General features: G+C 39.7%; 3 protein-coding genes across 3 annotated transcripts in view; 2 read left to right on the top strand and 1 right to left on the bottom strand.

The window, feature by feature from the left end:
* Window positions 1-1,811, top strand: part of LOC119573205 — a 2,091-nt gene extending 280 nt beyond the window's left edge. The window contains exon 1 of the mRNA XM_037920310.1: window positions 1-1,811. This exon is cut by the window's left edge and continues 280 nt beyond it. Within this exon, the coding sequence (XP_037776238.1) occupies window positions 420-1,676 (1,257 nt within the window). The 5' untranslated portion in view covers window positions 1-419 and the 3' untranslated portion in view covers window positions 1,677-1,811.
* A 6,233-nt stretch (window positions 1,812-8,044) lies between these two features.
* Window positions 8,045-16,246, bottom strand: LOC119573207 (microfibril-associated glycoprotein 4-like). The gene is made up of 5 exons (XM_037920312.1): window positions 16,146-16,246; window positions 15,224-15,410; window positions 14,655-14,780; window positions 14,320-14,426; window positions 8,045-9,065 (listed from the first exon to the last, which is right to left on the bottom strand). Exons 1-5 carry the CDS (start codon window positions 16,184-16,186, stop codon window positions 8,684-8,686), a joined length of 843 nt encoding a protein of 280 aa, XP_037776240.1. The 5' UTR covers window positions 16,187-16,246; the 3' UTR covers window positions 8,045-8,683.
* On the top strand, window positions 10,030-12,422 carry LOC119573206 (KRAB-A domain-containing protein 2-like). The gene is made up of 2 exons (XM_037920311.1): window positions 10,030-10,327; window positions 10,749-12,422. Exons 1-2 carry the CDS (start codon window positions 10,146-10,148, stop codon window positions 11,599-11,601), a joined length of 1,035 nt encoding a protein of 344 aa, XP_037776239.1. The 5' UTR covers window positions 10,030-10,145; the 3' UTR covers window positions 11,602-12,422.
* Window positions 16,247-20,000: the final 3,754 nt, after the last annotated feature.

Consider the following 20,000-nt stretch of genomic DNA (forward strand, 5'->3'; position numbering starts at 1 on the left):
CTTGCAGAATCCTACACTTCTTCCTTTAACAACTTTGATCTAATCACCCTTGTTATCCCTATCTCCTGACCTGCTGTATGACTTTTGATGTGTAGCACAGTTAATTATCAACTGACTCCCTCTTTACCTTTTCACTATTACATCTTTCTGTACTGGTATATGACCTTTGATATCTAGCACTTTTATTTTGCTTTGTAACGATTAAGCATTACCATATCACTTTGTCCCTTTCAAGAACTTTATAGCTTCAAAATTCATTCTAGTCTTTTAGTAACGTTGTTGCTTTCCCAGAAATAATATGATAGAATTACAAAAGGCTCTAAAATATTTTCCTATTGGCAGGGTTGCTTTCCCCAGGGAAGGAAGAAGCAGCTGACAAGAAATTATCTGGTAAACGCTTAAGAAGTCAAACAAAGCATATGATACTGAACATTTACAGTTATTTCCGGAGCCAAGACAAAGAAGCAAGTGAAACAGATATAAGCAAGAAAACTGCCATTGCCTCTGGAATTTCTCTCCAGACCCTTTACAGTATAAGACAAGAAGACAAAGAAGGAGTTGTAAAATCCCCAGCTCCAAAGATAGGGGTTTCATCGTGGATGCCTGTTGTTGATGATTATGCCAGAGCTTGTATTCGTCGAGAGATACTTTCATTCTATGAGAGAAGTAAATTCCCAACATTGAAAGAACTGTCTAAAAGAGTAAAAGAGCCACCTGTGAATCTGACTTGTTCTTGGACAACACTTAATAAGCTTGTGAAACAAATTGGGTTCCGTAATAAGAAGTTAGAAAATGGCAGGGTTGTTTTGATAGAGAAAGATGACATTATTGCTGCAAGAAACAGGTACCTAAGACTTATTGCTGAAATTAGGAAATCTAGCAACCCAAAACCAGAAATATATATTGGTGAAATTTGTGTTTATCCAAATAGGTATGTGGCAAAGTGTTGTACAGTAGATGATACAACTTTAGACCCTACACAGAAGTTGAAGAGACGTGTCAGATTTACCATTGTGCATGCCGGTGGAAAAAATGGATTTGTTCCTGGGTCTTTTTTAATTTTTAAATCAGGGACTGCCCTTAAGGAGACCCATGACAGCATGACACACGAATGTTTCCAGTCATGGTTTCAGAAACAGTTACTTCCCAACATTCCTGCCAATTCAGTCATAGTCATGGATAATGCACCATATCACTCACAATTTTCTATTAAAATGCCAGCAATTAATTCCAACAAAAGTGAAATACTGCAGTGGCTAAGAGAACACAACATTGCTTATGAAACATCCCATACAAAATATGAACTAATAGATCTTGTTAGAAAGCATAAAAGCAAGCTGGTACATGTGATTGACCAAATGGCTCATGATGCAGGCCATGAATTGCTCAGAATCCCTACGTTTCATTGCCACTTGAACCCCATTGAACTGATTTGGGCTCTGTTAAGAAGTAAATTGGAAGAGAATTCAGACACTTACGAGAGAAATTGCAGGGTTGAGGAAATAAAATATGCACTGGAAAGAATAACTTCAGAAGATTGGGAGAGGTGTCTGCTTCATGCAACACAAGTGGAAGATGAATTCAGAAGGAAAGATAGAGTATTTGATTATGTCATGGAAAGGGTTGATACAAGTATGAGTGACGAAAGTAGTGATTCAGATAGTTCTGGAGAATGAATTTGGTACATAATGTTGAAATGTTCCATGTCCTTTTATTTTTTTATATTTATATTATGACTGTATTCGATATTGTTAATCTCAACTTTCTTCATCCTGATATTGATATCTTGAATATTAGGCAAATAAATCAAATCCCCCACCCCTTTATTTTCATACCCTCATCAAAGTTTGTGTACCATTAATAAGCTTACAGCATGAAAGGGAACATCATAGACACATGGTGTTGAATATATTGTTCACTAGTTCTAGAGTCTTACCAACATCTTGTGTGTGTGTGTCTGTGTATATGTATATGTATATATATATATATATATATATATATATATATATATATATATATATATATATATATATATATATATATATATATATATATATACACACACACACACACACACGCTATCCAGTGTCTTGGAGTCTCGCCTTGATGCCTTTTGTAACAAGTCCCTTCGCCGGATCATGGGGTACAGTTGGCAGGACCACGTGTCCAACCGGCGGTTACACCGTGAGACTGGCATGGGACCTGTTACTTGCATAATCCGGGATCGCCAACTCAGGCTATATGGCCACCTAGCTCGTCTCCCTGTGGACAACTCTGCTCATCAGGTTGTCTCTCTGCGAGACAACCCTGGGTGGAGGAGACCTGTGGGACGTCCTAGGAGATCATGGCTTGGGCAGCTCGACGAGACCTGTCGTGAGGAATTAGGGATGGGCCGTGTGCCTGCCTGGAGACTCGCCTCGAGGGATCCTCGTGGCTGGAAGCGAAGGGTGGATGCGGCCATGCGCCCCCGTCGGCGTTAGCCCCTTGATGATGATGATACACACTTATATATATATATATATATATAATATATATATATATATATATATATATATATATATATATACACATACACATACACATACACACATACACACACACACACATATACACATATACATACATATACATACATATACATTACATATATATATATATATATATAATATATATATATATATATATATTATATATATATATTTTTTTTTTTCTTCCTTTTTTTTTACGGTAGGTTCATGTTTGAGCCGCCGTGGTCACAGCATGATACTTAATTGTAGTTTTCATGTTGTGATGCTCTTGGAGTGAGTACGTGGTAGGGTCCCCAGTTCCTTTCCACGGAGAGTGCTTGTGTTACCTTTTAGGTAATCATTCTCTCTATTTTATCCGGGCTTAGGACCAGCACTGACTTGGGCTGGCTTGGCCACCCAGTGGCTAGGTAGGCAATCGAGGTGAAGTTCCTTGCCCAAGGGAACAACGCGCCGGCCGGTGACTAGAACCCTCGAACTCAGATTGCCGTCGTGATAGTCTTGAGTCCGATGCTCTAGCCACTCGGCCACCGCGGCCTTATATATATATATATGTATAATATATATATATATATATATATATACATATATATATATATATATATATATATATATATATATAGAGAGAGAGAGAGAGAGAGAGAGAGAGAGAGAGAGAGAGAATATATATGTGTGTGTGTGTGTGTGTATATATATGTGTATGTGTGTATATATATATGTATGTACATATATATATATATATATATATATATATATATTTATATATAATATATGTATATATTTATGAAAAAAAAAAAAATATATATATATATATATATATACACATATATATATGGTGTATAAGGCCGCGGTGGCCGAGTGGTTAGAGTGTCGGACTCAAGAGTGGCACGACGGCAATCTGAGTTCGAGGGTTCGAGTCACCGGCCGGCGCGTTGTTCCCTTGGGCAAGGAACTTCACCTCGATTGCCTACCTAGCCACTGGGTGGCCAAGCCAGCCCAAGTCAGTGCTGGTCCCAAGCCCAGATAAAATAGCGAGAATGATTACCTAAAAGGTAACACCGGCACTCTCCGTGGAAAGGAACTGGGGACCCTACCACGTACTCACTCCAAGAGCATCACAACATGAAAACTACAATTAAGTATCATGCTGTGGCCACGGCGGCTCAAACATGAACCTACCGTTAAAAAAATATGGTGTATGTATATATATATATATATATATATATATATATATATATATATTCATATGTATATATATTCATATGTATATATATATATATATTCATATGTATATTTATGAATAAAATATATTATGTACAAGGGAGCGCGTATGTACATACACATACAAATACGCAAGCATATAGATGCACAGAGAAAGAGAGAGAGAGAGGGAAAGGAGGGAAGGACAGAGAGGGAGGGAGGGAGACAGGTAAGAGACAGATAGAACAGCAGTATCATATCGAAATGCTTAAGCACGAGCGAATACACCAGCAGGGGCATCAACTGATTTTTTCTTAGGCGGAAGGGCCACCTGTGTCTGCTGAAGGAGGAACTGTACACACACACACACACACACACACACACTGTGTGTGAGAGAGAGGGAAAGAGAGACCGACGCTAAGACACCTGCAACCATCATGACCCGCGTTTTACACGACCTACAAAAGTCCTACGTCACCTGGAATTCCTGTCGCTCAGACGCGGCGACCGAGGTTCCGCTACCCACACTGCGCGACGTAACCTCTTGACCCTACTTCCAGACTTTATTATTAACATTACTTTCAAGGAAGTTTTTTTCAGTAAAAAAATATGTCATATGTGTAATTACAGTCCAGAATTACCTAGAGAATCCTTGGCTTTGGAACAAAAGAGTATATGGAAGGAAATCAAATTTGTGAAATGCACTTTTTATTTACTGTGGGTATGAGGATAACTTCCCTTCCCCCAACATCTTGGAAAATGTCTCCCATGAAAAGAGAATGAAGACAAAATAACCCAAAGTAGGAAAAGGTACGAATGAAAAGGAATATATTCACAACGCATCATATGTATTTGTTTCGACTTCATCTTCATCAGAAATTTATAAAATACATGTATTTGTGATGTAGTTATAATCGAAACCGCTCAGCTACATCTCTTGCACTGTGAAGACATTCATTTTCATTCATAACTTTTTCATCATTTGTCGCACTGAATACTGCTCCCCAGTTACAGAAGTTACTGGGGAACCTCCTGGCCTGGTGGAAATCACGGTGTCACTCTTTAAGCTGAAAGATGGTAAAGTATTAGGTAATTGCATCATCCAAGCAAAACTGCTTAAGTCTGGTGGCGAATTCGTTTCTCATGGATTACATGGTGTCCTGCTGGTTCCTCTCTGGAAGTTTATTACTAATCCTGCGTACCTGCTTGGGGATATTGCCATCCCCCTCTCAAATGGAAAGGGACACTGGGACTAGTAATCATCGAGACATTGCATTGTTCAGCATACGAGGGGTGATTAGAAAGTAATGACAGTTGAAGTTATAACATGAAAACCTTGAGTGCTGGGAAGGAGGAAGGCGACGGTTGCTTGCCGTGGCATGACTAACCCTGTTGGTACTTGGTTGGCATGTGTTGTCTTGTTATACTGTGCGAATGCGTGAACCTTGAATTTGCTCTCAGAATGGAAATAATAGATTGCTCGAAAGAAGGTTGCAGATTCTACACTTCCACAGGTGGAGAGTGAGAAAAGAGGCAAAAGAGAAATGAGAGGAATTGTTGCAAGTTAATCCTGAATCTACTCCATCAATGGAAAATGTTTCTCGCTGGATTCATGCTTTCACAGCTGGATAAAGTGAACAGAAAGATGAACAGTACTCTAGATACCCTTGGACAGCTGACTGAAGCAACAACGGTCCATCATTGGCGAAGATCCAACTGTAACTCTGTGGTTCTTATCCTTGGAGCTTGGCGCCAGTTATGGGAGTGCACATGGCATCGTGTATGATCACTTAGAACTGAAGAGTAAGTGTTCTCTGTGGATACTCATTTGCTGAACAGGTGCGAATTTATCGTCTGTGGCTGACAGAACTTAAACGAAATGGTCCAAAAAGGTTTTCAGAAGTTGCCAGTGCAGATGAGTATTGTATTTTTTCTTCATACCATGTTGGACAAGCAAGTCCAACATGGCATGAGTGGGTGACATAAAGCCTCGACCTCAGATTTTGTAGGAAGGATTTCAAAGTCAGAAGCGGCTTGTCACCATATTCAGTTCTCAATGACCTGTGTGCCTCAGTAGTCTACTATCACAGCTAGTACTACACCGACCAGGTCCTTCCGCATCTCCTGGTGCATCAGACCTACACTGCACCAACCCTTCACAAATCGCACCTCATATTACACCACGACAATGCTGCACCCTATAAAGCTCGCCTCACTGTACAGTACCTGAAGCAGCAAGGAATCTCCTTTCTCCCCCATCCACCTGACCTTGCTTCCTGTGATTTTGGTTGCTTCCAAAGATTACCGCTGGGAAGTAATTTCTTCGCATCCAGGACTTAACACAAATAGTCAATTTAGAACTCCGAGGTATACCGGCTTCTAAACCGGCGAAGGAGAATGGCACGATGCATAGATGCAGGAAGGGACTACTTTGAAAAAATGTAGGCCCCTATACTGATTTTCATGCATACCATAAATGATATCACTGTCATTAAGGGTATAATATGCACTCCCATCCTTCAGCTTTTCAAAGACTTTTCAAAGAGTTCAGTCATGGACTGCTCACAACCTATATTCTAACATGCCTCCTGCACCTTGAATCACTATGGGAAATCTTAAGACAAAGGAATTCCAGCAAAGACTATTAGATTAATGTTAAGCTTATGTACTGGTACGAACGGGCATGTCTACTTTCCCTGTAAATTGACAAGTGAGGCATTTTTAAACTTGACTAGACTGTATTGTGTATAGACCTATCATCCTAAATAACTGTAGAGCAACACGGGGTAATATCCTCATCAACTATGCATTTTTTTCCAGCCTCTGGAGACCCTAATGGAGATTCCCGATGATATAGCCCTTAGATATTGAGGTCTATTAGTCTACGACAAGATCCAGGACGTTGGGGGTCTACTATTAGAACCCGTTCATTGTCTCTGCTTGAACCATGAACTCGCTTGTAATGGATATTTGGAGATCCTGGTAATTGTGCAGAATGGCCATAGCTGGTATTACTGAATTTGTAGCTTAGCAATGACTCTATCTTGTGTCTTAAAGTTTTGACTTGACCCAATTGCAACAGGTTCTTGTGTTGATTCATAGGGCACATTCACTGATTGATGCGGAGGGCCGTATCAGTCAGTGACTACACTATGAGACCAATGCAGGACCTGTTACTTGCACTGTCCGAGACCGTCAACATTACTGATACTTTCCTTGATTCCTTAAGGACGATCCCATTTTTCAGGTTGTACTTTTGAAACAATACTTGATGGAAAGACCGACGAAGTAATTGCTTGGATAGATCAGCCAAATCTGTGTTGGGGAAGTAGAGATGTCCTGTGCACATGCCTTGCAATTCGCTAAAAGGGACCCGTTCGGCAGGATAATAGCAATATGCCCTCAACATCAGCCCCATTCTAATACCATGGAAACCCTGAGGATTCACCGAGTGCTAACAAGAATGTGGTCAACCTCTTTGCTACCGTGCTTGCATCACTGATGAAGATCAGGGCACCTGGAGCCAGTTGATCTTTAGTCTCTAGAACCTGAGAAAGTCCAAGATGTGGCTGTTGATTTTGCTCTTGGTTTTATCTCCCGTGCCGTGTGTACCGATAGAAAATTTATGGCCAGCTCAGTCACAGCCGGATACGTACTTTAAGTTACCCAGTACATTGTGGTTACAATGAAGCAAATGTGGCATAGAATATTTCTCTCACACCAGGTCTACATATGCCAGTAGGAGTATCCATTGCAATAAAAATATGAAACTGGATGAGCGCATCATTTCCATTATATGCTTATGAACTTGGGCAGCTGCTTCTGCTGTCCAAACTGCTGCTGCTGTTGGACATGGCCAAGGCTACCCCCTGCAGGTGGTGCCTATTTCATCACTACCATGCTCTTTCTTCTCTGACAGGTAGCCACCTTTATATTCATCTTCCCTCCCTTCCTCCATCCATCCTTTTTTTTCTGCATCCCTTACTACCTTTTCCCTTCTTTTCTCCCTTTCCCCCTCCCTTCTTCCCTCCATTTCTACCATTAACCCTCTCTCCTTTCCCAACCTTTTTCTGTGCAGCTGTAATAGTGGGACGATTTAGTTTCGATTGAATAGGCTCAGTTTGAGAGAGAGTAAATAATTTATTCTAATTTTACTCAGGTCATATTTATCATATTCTCCCCCGCCTTCTCTTTCTCTCTCTCTCTCTCTCTCCTCCCTCTACCCCGCTCTTTCCTAGGGGCGTCATTAAAGGCGGAGCAAAGGGCACTGCCTCCCCCTCCTCCCCAGGCTCCCCAAGGAGGCCTCCAAACAAGTTATGTACAATACATTTTGTCCAAAACTTTATGCAGAATCATGGTAACATTTTACAGCATAATACATATAACACATCTACAGATTAACATGTTTTGATTTGTTCTTTCGGTTACATTTTGCTGCGGTTATACATACTTCATTCGTGATAAAAAGTATAGCTAAAAATTACTTTCAGGAGTGATGACTGTTCACTCAGCATGTCTTTGTTTGAGTTGTATGCAATTCTCATTATAACCTGAAAATCAGTGCCCAAACAAAGTACCACCTCATTATAAGAACCAATCAAAATTGGTAAAAGGGTAGGCTTGTCCGTACAGTTGCATAAATGTTGCACGAAGGCCCACTGGAGTTGTTGAAGGTTTATCATACTTATGATTATATCATGTTATGTGAACATTTACACTTAAGTTCACAGAAGTGCTTAATATTAATTCTAGAGCAGTTTATGACCAAATAACCATTCCATACTAATAGCCAAAACAAGTCAAAATTGTTTAAGGCTCGCAGCACTCTTTATCATTTCTATTTGTACCTACTGTAAAATCAGTAAAACTACGCTTGTTTATCCCTCGACACAATGCTTGTACATCACGCGAGGACCCTGAACACATTTAAAAGTGTCTACTGCTCCCAAAGACGACATTTATCCTTCAGTGTTTCCCTGAGTTTTTGCGACCCCCCAAGGGCTCACGTCAGAGCGCCCATGATGATCTGTGACGTTATACTCGTCCTCGACGTCTCCGCTAATATCCCCGAAGGTAATAACTTCGTTTCCTGCTTCCCAGTGGTAGTCGTAGTCCATTCGCTCGTCCTCGCCCGGGTTGACCCTTGGTGTCACGCCACTGTCCTCGACGCCGGATGTGGCTGCGGACTCCCCAACGCCTATGCCTGTGTCTTCTGCGTCTGCGGGAGTGCTGGAAGGCGGGATAAATCCTTTTATCCGGCGAATCTTCATCTCCACGCTGTTGAGGACGAGGACGTGGTCCTGGTTGCTCCACCACCGAATCTCAGGGCCACTGCTCAGTCTAAAGGAGAGAGGAGCGAACACTGTCAACAAACTGACATATCTATACCTATCCTACGTCATACATGTATACATATATACTCCCTCGTATGTGTTTGTATGAATAGTCATATACATGTATGCATACATATATATGAAAACTCATTGTACAAAAGCTCGGTTTGTTGAAAGGCGTGACAATTTCAAAACTGCCAATAAGCCTGTTTGTGTATAGGTGAGTTTTTCTGCCATAATATAATATCAACAAATGGTGTATTTTGTTTATATATATATATATATATATATATATATATATATATATATTATGTATGTATATATATATACATACACACACACACACACACACACACACACACACACACACACACACACACACACACATACATATATATATATGTGTGTGAGTGTGTGTGTGTGTTACAGTCACAGTGTGTAACCTGCCATTTCGTGTAATGGCTGAAAATTCCTGTCATTTCATGCAGTGGCTATTTCACTCAGTCAGTTCTTAAAACAGCTAAAATATTCAGTCATTACATGAAATGGCTGAAATCTGGTGATCATTGCCTGATGCGTTTCAGGTAAATTGTGTAATAGCCCATTCTCTATTTCATGTTCTGTATTTTGCCAGTAAATGAGTAGGTGCGAGCAGCTAATCACACTGTGGAAGTGACCAGGCATTCCCACGAACCAGATTAGGGCTAGAATCCAAGACCATATAATCCCACTCATTTCACCACCCAACATCTATATCTATCTATATATGTATATATTATCTATATCTGTGTGTGTATGTGTGTGTGTGTGTGTGTGTGTGAATATATATATATATATATATATATATATATAATATATATATATATATATATATATATATATATATATATACGCACATACATATACATACACATACGTCGCCTGATCCTCCGACCTGACCTGACCCCCTCCTCGCTTCCGTTCGTCTGTCCTCACCTGCCCTGTGTTACCTTGTTGCCTCTCCTCTCTCTCTTTTATACCCCCTCCTCTCCCTCTCCTCTTCAGACCTAACTCGAGATCTTGCATTATTGCAGAGTCGTATGTGAAAATGGCTGCAATGGCGCAAGACCAGTTTGAGGCAGATTTTAGAGAAGAGTTATTTCAAAAGTATCAGCAGTGTCCGAAGTGCTTGATGCCAAAGAATGTCTATTATAACACCATTGAAGAACTAAAGACTGCAGCCCAGAACACATCTTCCAAGTCTCGGCATGGATACTACATTCTCCAAAAGTAAGTTTCTTATTTAAAATTCACAGGTTGGCATTGGAACACAAGGGAAACAACAGACAATCTCAAAATTAATATTTATAGATTTTACAAAGGAAGTGATGTAACATTTTTTCCATGTTGCAATAACAATCCTAGTAATTGAACAGAAGTAAAAGTGTGTATTTTATACACCTTATACAGCTTGAAAGAAGAAACGGGGAAAGGGGGGTATATTTTTTGACAAAACTCTATTATATTCTTACCTCAAGGATCTTCATGATCAGTTCATGTAGTCGATTCAGCAGAAAATGGATTTATTCTTCAGCTTATGGGACTAAATTCATATTCAGTTACTAAAGTCTATGTACTGTGGAAAATTGGTACTGATTACCTTTTTCACTACTGCATTTATTTGCATTATTCAGAACATTATTATTTGCAGGTATGAAGTTCTTCAGTGTGGAGACACTGAAAAGCTGATCAAGAAACGCAAGAGTGTAGATGAATCGCCAGTCTACTATGTGACCATTGAGGATACTTATGACATCATCAAGAGGGCACACATTGCAACAGGGCATGGTGGACGTGACAAAATGAAGAGCAATCTTGGGGCAAAGTATGCTAACATCACAAAAGAAGCTCTTGAATTATTTAAGTCCTATTGCATCACATGCCAAGAAAAGAGGAAGCGAAATAAGACTGCTGGGGTTGTGAAGCCCCTCTTGAGCAGCGAATTCAACTCCCGTGGCCAAGTTGACCTTGTTGATATGCAGTCATTGTCACAGGCTCAGTTCAAGTGGATCATGGTCTACCAGTGCCACCTCACCAAGTTTGTCATACTTCGAGCACTTACGTCAAAGAGAGCTGCTGAAGTTGCCTTTCAACTGCTTGACATATTCCTTCTGTTTGGAGCTCCTGCCATACTGCAAAGTGACAATGGTTCTGAATTCACAGCTAAAGTAATCTCAGAGTTGAAAGAACTATGGCCACAACTCATCATGGTCCATGGTAAACCAAGACATCCACAAAGCCAGGGTTCAGTAGAACGAGACAATGGTGACATTAAGGACATGTTGCATGCATGGATGGCAGACAACAAGACACAGGATTGGTCTGTTGGTCTTCGTTTTGTTCAACACCAAAAGAACTCTGCCTATCATTCCGGTATCAAGCGCACTCCATTCAAAGCATTGTTTGGCACTGATCCGAGGGTGGGTCTGGTATCATCGAGTCTTCCTCTAGAGGTCCTTGAAAGATTACAGTCGGAAGATGACTTGCTCGCCCGTCTTTGCTAGCCCTTCAGAAGATGATTTTTTGCTCAAGATCCCCAGCCTCCACCAGCATCTGCAGTACCAGCTCCCACCTCTCAGCCTACACCTGCTCAAGATTGCCCGACCCCACCAGCATCTGCAGCACCAGCTTCCACCTTTCAGCCTACACCTGCTCAAGAACCCCAGCCCCCACCAGCATTTGCAGCACCAGCTCCCACCTTTCGGCCAACACCTGCTCAAGACCCCCAACCTTCACCTCTTACAAAACACCAGAGTGAGATAACAGAACAGAGGAAGAGGGCCAGGGAGGCGCAACTCTCCCAGGCTGAACGTATGGTGAAACGCAGCCGGATAGACTTCAAGGTAGGGGAAGAAGGGTACAATTTAGCTGTGCCCATCCCCATGGTGGATAGGGGAAGGGGAGATCGACGTAACATCCTCGGTGTTATCATTGGCCGCAGTAACAATGATTTGTACACAAAAGCCGTGAAGAATGGGATTCTGAAGGCCAAGTATTCCCGCAATCAGTTTGATATTTGTCCTCAGAGACTTCTTACTCTGTCTGATATCAACCAAGAAGACGTGGTTTCCCTACGACAGGCTCTGAGGAAATCAACTACTGGTGGACAAAGATTTGTTAAATGTGATTGTGCTGCAAGTAAGAAGCGTTGTACTAGCAGATGTAAAGATTACAAGGCTAATCTCAAGTGTAATAGCCGTTGTCATATGTCGAAATAAGTAAATGTCAAATTGTCGTCTAAAATTTGTTGATGTCCGTGATTTGTATGTACTTGACTGTACCTGTGTATGTATTTCACCTGGAATAAAGTTTTTTAAATTAGGTAGTGGGTTTATTTTTATTTTTTTTGTGAATATAATTTGATATTTTCCCCACATAAATTCTATAATACTGTCTTCTCTAGCCATCTTTCTTATTTTCATCATCACATCATTATCTTAGCCATGATTCTCAACCATTTCATGTAATGACTGAATATCTTAGCTGGTTTATGATATGACTGGAATTTTCAGCAATTACACGAAATGGCTGATTACACTCTTTGACTGTAACATATATATATATATATATATATATATATATATATATATATATATATATATATATATATATATATATATATATATATGTATATATATATATATATATACATGAACTTCACATAATATGCACTTCCGACTTGGCAACTTCCCTAATAGCGATTTTCCGCGGTCCAGACCGAAAGCGTTGCGCTGAACCCCAACTTCTCGTACTTGGCAACTTCTCGAAATTGGCACTTTTGGCTGGGTCCCTTGAGGTGCCTATTATGGGAAGTTCCACTGAATATTAAATTGTGTGTGTGTGTGTGTGTGTGTGTGTATGTGCGTGTGTGTGTGTGTGTGTGTGTGTGTGTGTGTGTGTGTGTGTGTGTGTGTGTGTGTGTGTGTGTGTGTGTGTGGTGTGTGTGTGGTGTGTGTGTGTGTGTGTGTGTTGTGTGTGTGTGTGTGTGTGTGTGTGTGTGTGTGTGTGTGTGTGTGTGTGTGTACCCCCCACACAGGATATGAACTACCTTCACCCTGGCTAGGCCACAGTCCTGCAAACGCACAGTTCTTGATCAAGTTTCAATCATGAGACTGGCAAGAGTCAGTCGCTAACGCCTCGATAAACTCTAGAAGTGGTGGGGCACAGTGCAGGTATCACACCTTCGAGCATAATGACATACTTCAGTTTCAATTTCCCGCACTACAGATGCTGGATATGCAGGAGGGGTAGATATATGTGCATGTGGATATCTGCCAATACCTCATTGCTCCAAGTAGAGGCTGTCACTGCTGTGGGAGCCGCAGCCCAAGCATCCTTGAGGTAAATACAGATTTTAGGGCAATCGACAGCCTGCAGCACATATCCTCAATGACTCCTAATCACTATGCTCATCATAGCACGGAGGATTCTTGGCAATGGCGGCTCGTGTAAATAGTGTTAATCAGTCACCAAAAGAAAAATAATTAAACAAGAGGAATTTCTTTGCATTCTGTTGATGTAGACCCATAAACAGAACAAGCCGAACACGGGATTAAAGGAATGGACTGCACCAAATGCAGCTCCTCGTTGCGTGGTATGCCAAGAAATTCTACATTATAGTATATAATGAATTTTGCATTTTTGTCTCGTTTTAATAAATTAATATTTTATTATGAACTATTTATTTGTTGTATATCATTTTAGTGGGGATGATGGAGTCATAACCTGACAGTCAATGTTTAGGAGGACTGCAGTTTTGCAACTCCTATGGGCGAGCCGCTACTGATTATGGGCCACATCGGCACTAGAAGGGAATGAGCAAGCTGAGGAACCAGTTGTCCGCTCTTGAGACGCAAAGCGACATCTGCAGAACAGGTCAGTATCGTACAGCTACAAGCAAGGACATCACCCTCAGCCGCTAACACTCTGCATCATATCTCAAAAAGCCAAAATAATTCTGTGCCTGGAGGGTCATAGACACCCTCGCCAATGCAGGCCGCTCTTGTGAGCTTTATGGTGTGTTGGATGTCACCTCCTTTACTGTTTGCAGAAATATTCATGCTTCCTCAGACAGAGCCACTGCTGCTAGATTGGTGTTAACCAATACGAACCTTATATTAGTAGATGAATTCAAGATAGAATGTATTATGGGGACAATATAATGCCGTGCTGAGCACATTAATATTGCAAGAAAAATTAACACAGAAACAGATATCCCTTACCTCTGAGGTTCGTCTGGGTAGACGCCGTTAAGGTGGGCGGCGTAACATGCGTGGAACCACCAGCCGCCCTCTTTCTCGCGGGCGCAGCTTCTGTTCCGCGCTGTGTCCTGCAGGAGAAATTCTCTTAAGCTTTGACCCTCTTACTCTCTTCCTTCCTTCGATCCACTCGCGTTTGGTTACAAACACACAGACAAACAACTACGCACATGTATGTATTGTTTGTGTATGTGTGTGCGTGTGTACTTATGTATATATATATAAAGAAAGAAATACGTAAGGACCTGAAGAAAGTATAACAAATAATAATATAGACATTCGGAACTGGTGCACCTCACCTGATCGCGGTCGAATGTCGAGAACTTTCTGCCAGAGTGAAACACCGACAGAGCATCGCCTGCATTGCCCGAGTAGTGCGTGGCGGTCAAACGGTAGCCATCGCTCTCTGGTCCCACACGGAACACCTGCCAATAGGTGGTATCTGGTATTGGTATTATGTTGAAAATGCGCCAAAATTATGGTTTTGCAGTTTTAGGGGTCATTCTACTCGTCTGTACTCCTGATTATAATAGGGCAAACAGTAATAAAATACTTAATCTGAATATGGATCTGATACTTTTACAAAAGCCGGTTGATTCCTAGGGGGGAGAAAATAATGCGGTTATAATTTTTTAAGGCAGTGGTAATAACTATGTTTGGATTGAGAGAGAGAGAGAGAGAGAGAGAGAGAGAGAGAGAGAGAGAGAGAGAGAGAGAGAGAGAGAGAGAGAAAGAAAGAAAGAAAGAAAGAAAGAAAGAAAGAGAGAGAGAGAGAGAGAGAGAGACAGAGACAGACAGACAGAGACAGAGAAAGACGGACAGACACAAAAACAGCTTAAAACTTAAACGTCGGAACCCTCTCCCTCACCCCGTAAACCGCATACTTGGACCCAAACTCGAAGTCCTTCATATCGACCCGCAATTCGTAGTCCGAACTGAGCGTGAGTTGGTGAAGCGCTTCGAGACCGAGCCAGAACTCGCTGCTCAGTTCGCCGAAACCCTGTCGGTAGTCCGCCCACGGCCGGTTGAAGTCCTCGTGAATGTCCTTCGGAATCCTGCGAGTTGGTTCAGGATTTGGGTACGATCATTCTTCGTTGTTATTGTCATCGATTTTGTTGTCGTTATCATGATCATTAGCATTATTGTTATTGTTATTATTATTGCTGTTTTTATTGTTATTGTTATTATAATTATTATTATTACTATTATTATTACTATTATTATTATTATTATTATTATATTATTCATTATTATTGTTTTGTTTGGTTTTGTTTTGGGTTTGGGTTTTTGTATCATTATATCATCATGTCATATTATTATTATCAAGTTTATTATTATTATTTTTATATTATTATTATTATTATTATTATTATTATTATTATTATTTATTATTTATTATCATCATCATCATCATCTTCATCATTACTATTATACTAATACTACTACTACTACTACTACTACTACTACTACTACTACTACTACTACTACTACTACTACTACTACTACTACTGCAACTACTGCAACTACTATTATTGCCAATAGTAGTGGTTAGCATTACTACCATAGTCATATTCACCTTCCTTATCATCATTATTTTAATAATCATCATTGCTTCTACATCATTATCATTACTATCAAAATCAAATTGATTATTTGGTCATCTGCCGCATTATCTGCGAAGATCACCACCACCATCATCACCATAACCATAACCATCACCATCATCACCATCATCTTCATTATCATAATCATTATCACCTTTATTATTATCATTATTATCCACCTCTAACCTTCTCTGGATGACCGTCCAGCCGCCTCCGTCCGTCACCATGTCGCAGAACACCGGAAATGTGAAAGGGAAACAGCGTGTACACTCCACTGGCCTGGAGAGGACGAGAAGGCTAATGAGAAAGAAATATAGACCGCAAGAGAGAGGGGGGGAGGGGGGGGGAGAAACGAGCGAGACAGCGAGAGTGAGAGAGGGGGGGGAGGAGGGGAGAGAGAGAGGGGGGAGAGATGGAGGAGAGAGGGAGGGAGAGGGAGGAAAAAGAGAGGGAAAGGGAGGAGAGAGGGAGGCAGAAAGGGAGGGAGAGAGGGAGGAGAGGGGAGAGAGAGGGGGGGAGAGAGAGGAGGGGAAAAAGAGAGAGAGAGAAAAAGAGAGAGAGAGGGAGAGAGAGAGAGAGGAGAGGAGAGAGAGAGAGAGAGATGAGGGAGAAAAGAGAGAGAGAGGGAGGAGAGAGAAGAGGAGAGGGAAGGGGAGAGGAGAGAGAGAGAGAGAAGAGAAAAGAGAGGAGAGGGGGGAGAGAGAGAGAGAGAGAGGGGAGGGAGAGAGGAGAAAGAGGAGGGAGGGGGAGGGGAGAGGGGAGAGAGGGGGGGGGAGAGAGAGAGGGAGGGAGGGGAGAGAAGAGAGAAGAGGAGAGAGGAGGGGGAGAGAGAGAGGGGAGGGGGGGGAGAGAAGAGGGGAGGAAGCGAGAGGGGAGGGGAGAGAGAGAGAGGAGAGGGAGGAGGGAGGAGAGGAGAGAGGGGAGGGGAGAGAGAGAGGGGAGGGAGGGGAGAAGGGAGGAGAGGAGAGAGAGTAAAAAAAAAAAAAAGAGAGGGAGGAAGAGAGAGAGAGAGAGGGAGGAAGAGAAAGAGAGAGAAGAGAGAGAGGGGGGAGAGAGAGAATATATATTCTCTCTCCCCTTTTCTCTCCTCTCTCTCTCTCTCCCCTCTCTCTCTTCTCTCTCTCTCTCTCTCTCTCTCTTTTCTCTCTCTCCTCCCCTCCGTCCCTTCTCTCCCTCCCTCCCTCCCCCCTCCTCCCTCCTCTCCCCTCTCTCTTTCCTCCCTCTTCCCTCCCTTTCCCTCCCCCTCCTTCCCTCTCCTCCCTACTCTCTCCTCTCCCTCTCTCTCTCTCTCTCTCTTCTCTCTCTCTTTTCCTCCCTCTCCTCCTCTCCTCTTCTCTCTCCTAACTCTCCCCTCCCCTCTTCCCTCCCCTCTCTCTCTCCTCTCTCTCCTCTCTCTCTCTCTCTCGTCTCTCTCTCTCCTCCCTCCTCTCCCTCCCTCCTCCCTCTCTCTTTCGCTCCGCTCTCTCGCTTCTCTCTCGCTTTCGTCTTCTCGCTCTCTCCTCCCTTCCACTTTCTTTCCCGTCTTCACTTCCTTTCTCTCATCCTTCTCTTTCTCTTTCTCTCCTCTTCCCTTCCCTTCCCCTTTCCTTACTCCTTCCCTCTCCTCTCTTCCTTTTAAATTTCCCGTTACTTACTTACTATTTCCCTTTCCGTTCCCCTTTCCCTTCTTTTCCCATCTATATCCCTTCTCCCTTACTCCCTCTTTTTCATTACTTCTCCCTTTCTAACCAAAGTAACACACAAAATAATAGCATTATTTTTTCAAGTCTTGCCCAAAATTTTTTTTTTTTTGCTATATAATCATCCAACATTAATTATTACCTTAATTGTATGTCAGCATATGTACAAATTATAGGGGCGAACTTTTCTGTGGGGAGAGTTTAAATCAATAGGTTTTTTTCTAATTTCTTTGTTCCCTTAAAAATTTCATTTTTTTTTACTATATACTATTACCATCATTATTATTTAATGTTACTTATTTATTTTATCATTAATATTATCGTTATTACTTAGATTATTATTCTTGTTGGTATTATTGCCGTGGTCATTATCATTATTATTGTTATTATTACCATATTTTTTATTATTATAATTATTATTATAGTAGTAGTAGTATCATCATCATTATCATTATTATTATCATCATCATCATCATTATCATTATATATTATTGTTATCATAATCATCATCATCATTATTATTACCATTATTATTATTCATTATCAGCATCATCGTAATAATTATTAAATTATTTATCATTCTTGTTGGTGTAATGTCGTTTTCATTATTTTCATTATTATTATTATTATTATTACCATATTTCTATTATCATAAAATTATCATTATCATTATTATTATTATCATTAATATCATCATCATTTTTATTATCATTAATGTCATCATTATTTTTATTATCATTAATATCATCATTATTATTATTGTCATTAGGATAGTAACAATAATTATTATTATCATTATTATCATCATTACTATTATTATCATTATGATAGCAATAATTATTATTATCATCACGATAATAAAAATTAATATCATTATCTTTATCATTATTATTATTATTATTATTATTATTATTATTACTATTATTATTATTATTATTATTATTATTATTATTATTATAATCATCATTATCATTACTTTTATTATTATCATTGTAATTATCAATATTATTATTACTAATTATCATTATCATTATTATTAATATCATTATCATTATTATTAATATCATCATAATAATAATCATCATTATTACTGTTACTATTATTATCAATAGTTTCATTATGATTATTGTTATAATCATATTTATTATTAACACCAGTATTACCATTACCATGATCATTATTACTACTATCATTAATAATTTCATTATTATTACCATTATTACTATTACTATCATTATAACCATCATGCTAGGATTCTTAGTATTATCATCATCACTGTAATGATCATCTTCTTCTATCATTATTGTCATTATTATCATTATCATAATTTCCATTATTATTATATTATTATGACTATTATTATTATTATTATTATCACCATCATTAATATCATTATCTTTAGCATTATTGTTATTATCATTATTACTATTATGTTATTATCATTGTATTATTACTATTGTTATCATTATTACTATTATGTTAATATAATTGCTGTTATTATTATTATTATTATTATTAGTAGTAGTAGTAGTAGTAGTAGCATTATCACTATTATTGTTAGTATCATCATTATTATCATATCGTTATAATTATTACTATTATTGCTAGCATTGTTATTATTACTATTATTGTTGTTATCATTATCATCATCATCATTGTTATTACTTTTTATTTCATAATGTACAAAAATACTATCTCATCCAAATGTAATGCTGTCCTTTACATGATTTTTCCATGTATTTATCTATTTCCATGAATACAATTAAGTGTAATTTGGACTGTCTGAAAGTATATTATTTTGTACGTTTCGTTGTAGAAGTGATTAGAATATCTTGCTGTTATCATAATTAGGCCATCTTTATCAGTAATATAACAAGTTTCAGCTCCAAGCGAACGACTCAACATTATATTTGATTTCAGTATGTTAAAATATAAGCATGCGTATCATGAATCCTTTTCCATAAGACAATATAGCTAAATAACGACTCACAAGGAAAGCATGGGTGAAGTTGGGGTGATTAATTAAGGGAATAATACGTATGACTCTCCTTAATTTCTTCCTTCTCTCTCTAAGCTCTTATATTTCATAACTCCCACTCACCCCCCACCCCATTTTCCTTTCTATGTCTCGTCTGTCATCTCTCACTCTATTCACTTCTATCTCTTTCTCTGTATTTGTTACGCTGTTGTCTAATCTAACAGTGATATCGTATGAATCTTAAAACAGCCAGACTGCGCACACGTCATTTAGGCTTATCAGATTTGTTTATAAGGCAGTCGTGATAAAGACTCCATGACAACACCAGCAATATTGTTGCCTTTACGGCTTATGTTAATTAGAGACTAATAGCGGCCATTTTTC

This window comes from Penaeus monodon, chromosome 5, assembly GCF_015228065.2.
Source record: "Penaeus monodon isolate SGIC_2016 chromosome 5, NSTDA_Pmon_1, whole genome shotgun sequence".
NCBI lineage: Eukaryota > Metazoa > Arthropoda > Malacostraca > Decapoda > Penaeidae > Penaeus > Penaeus monodon.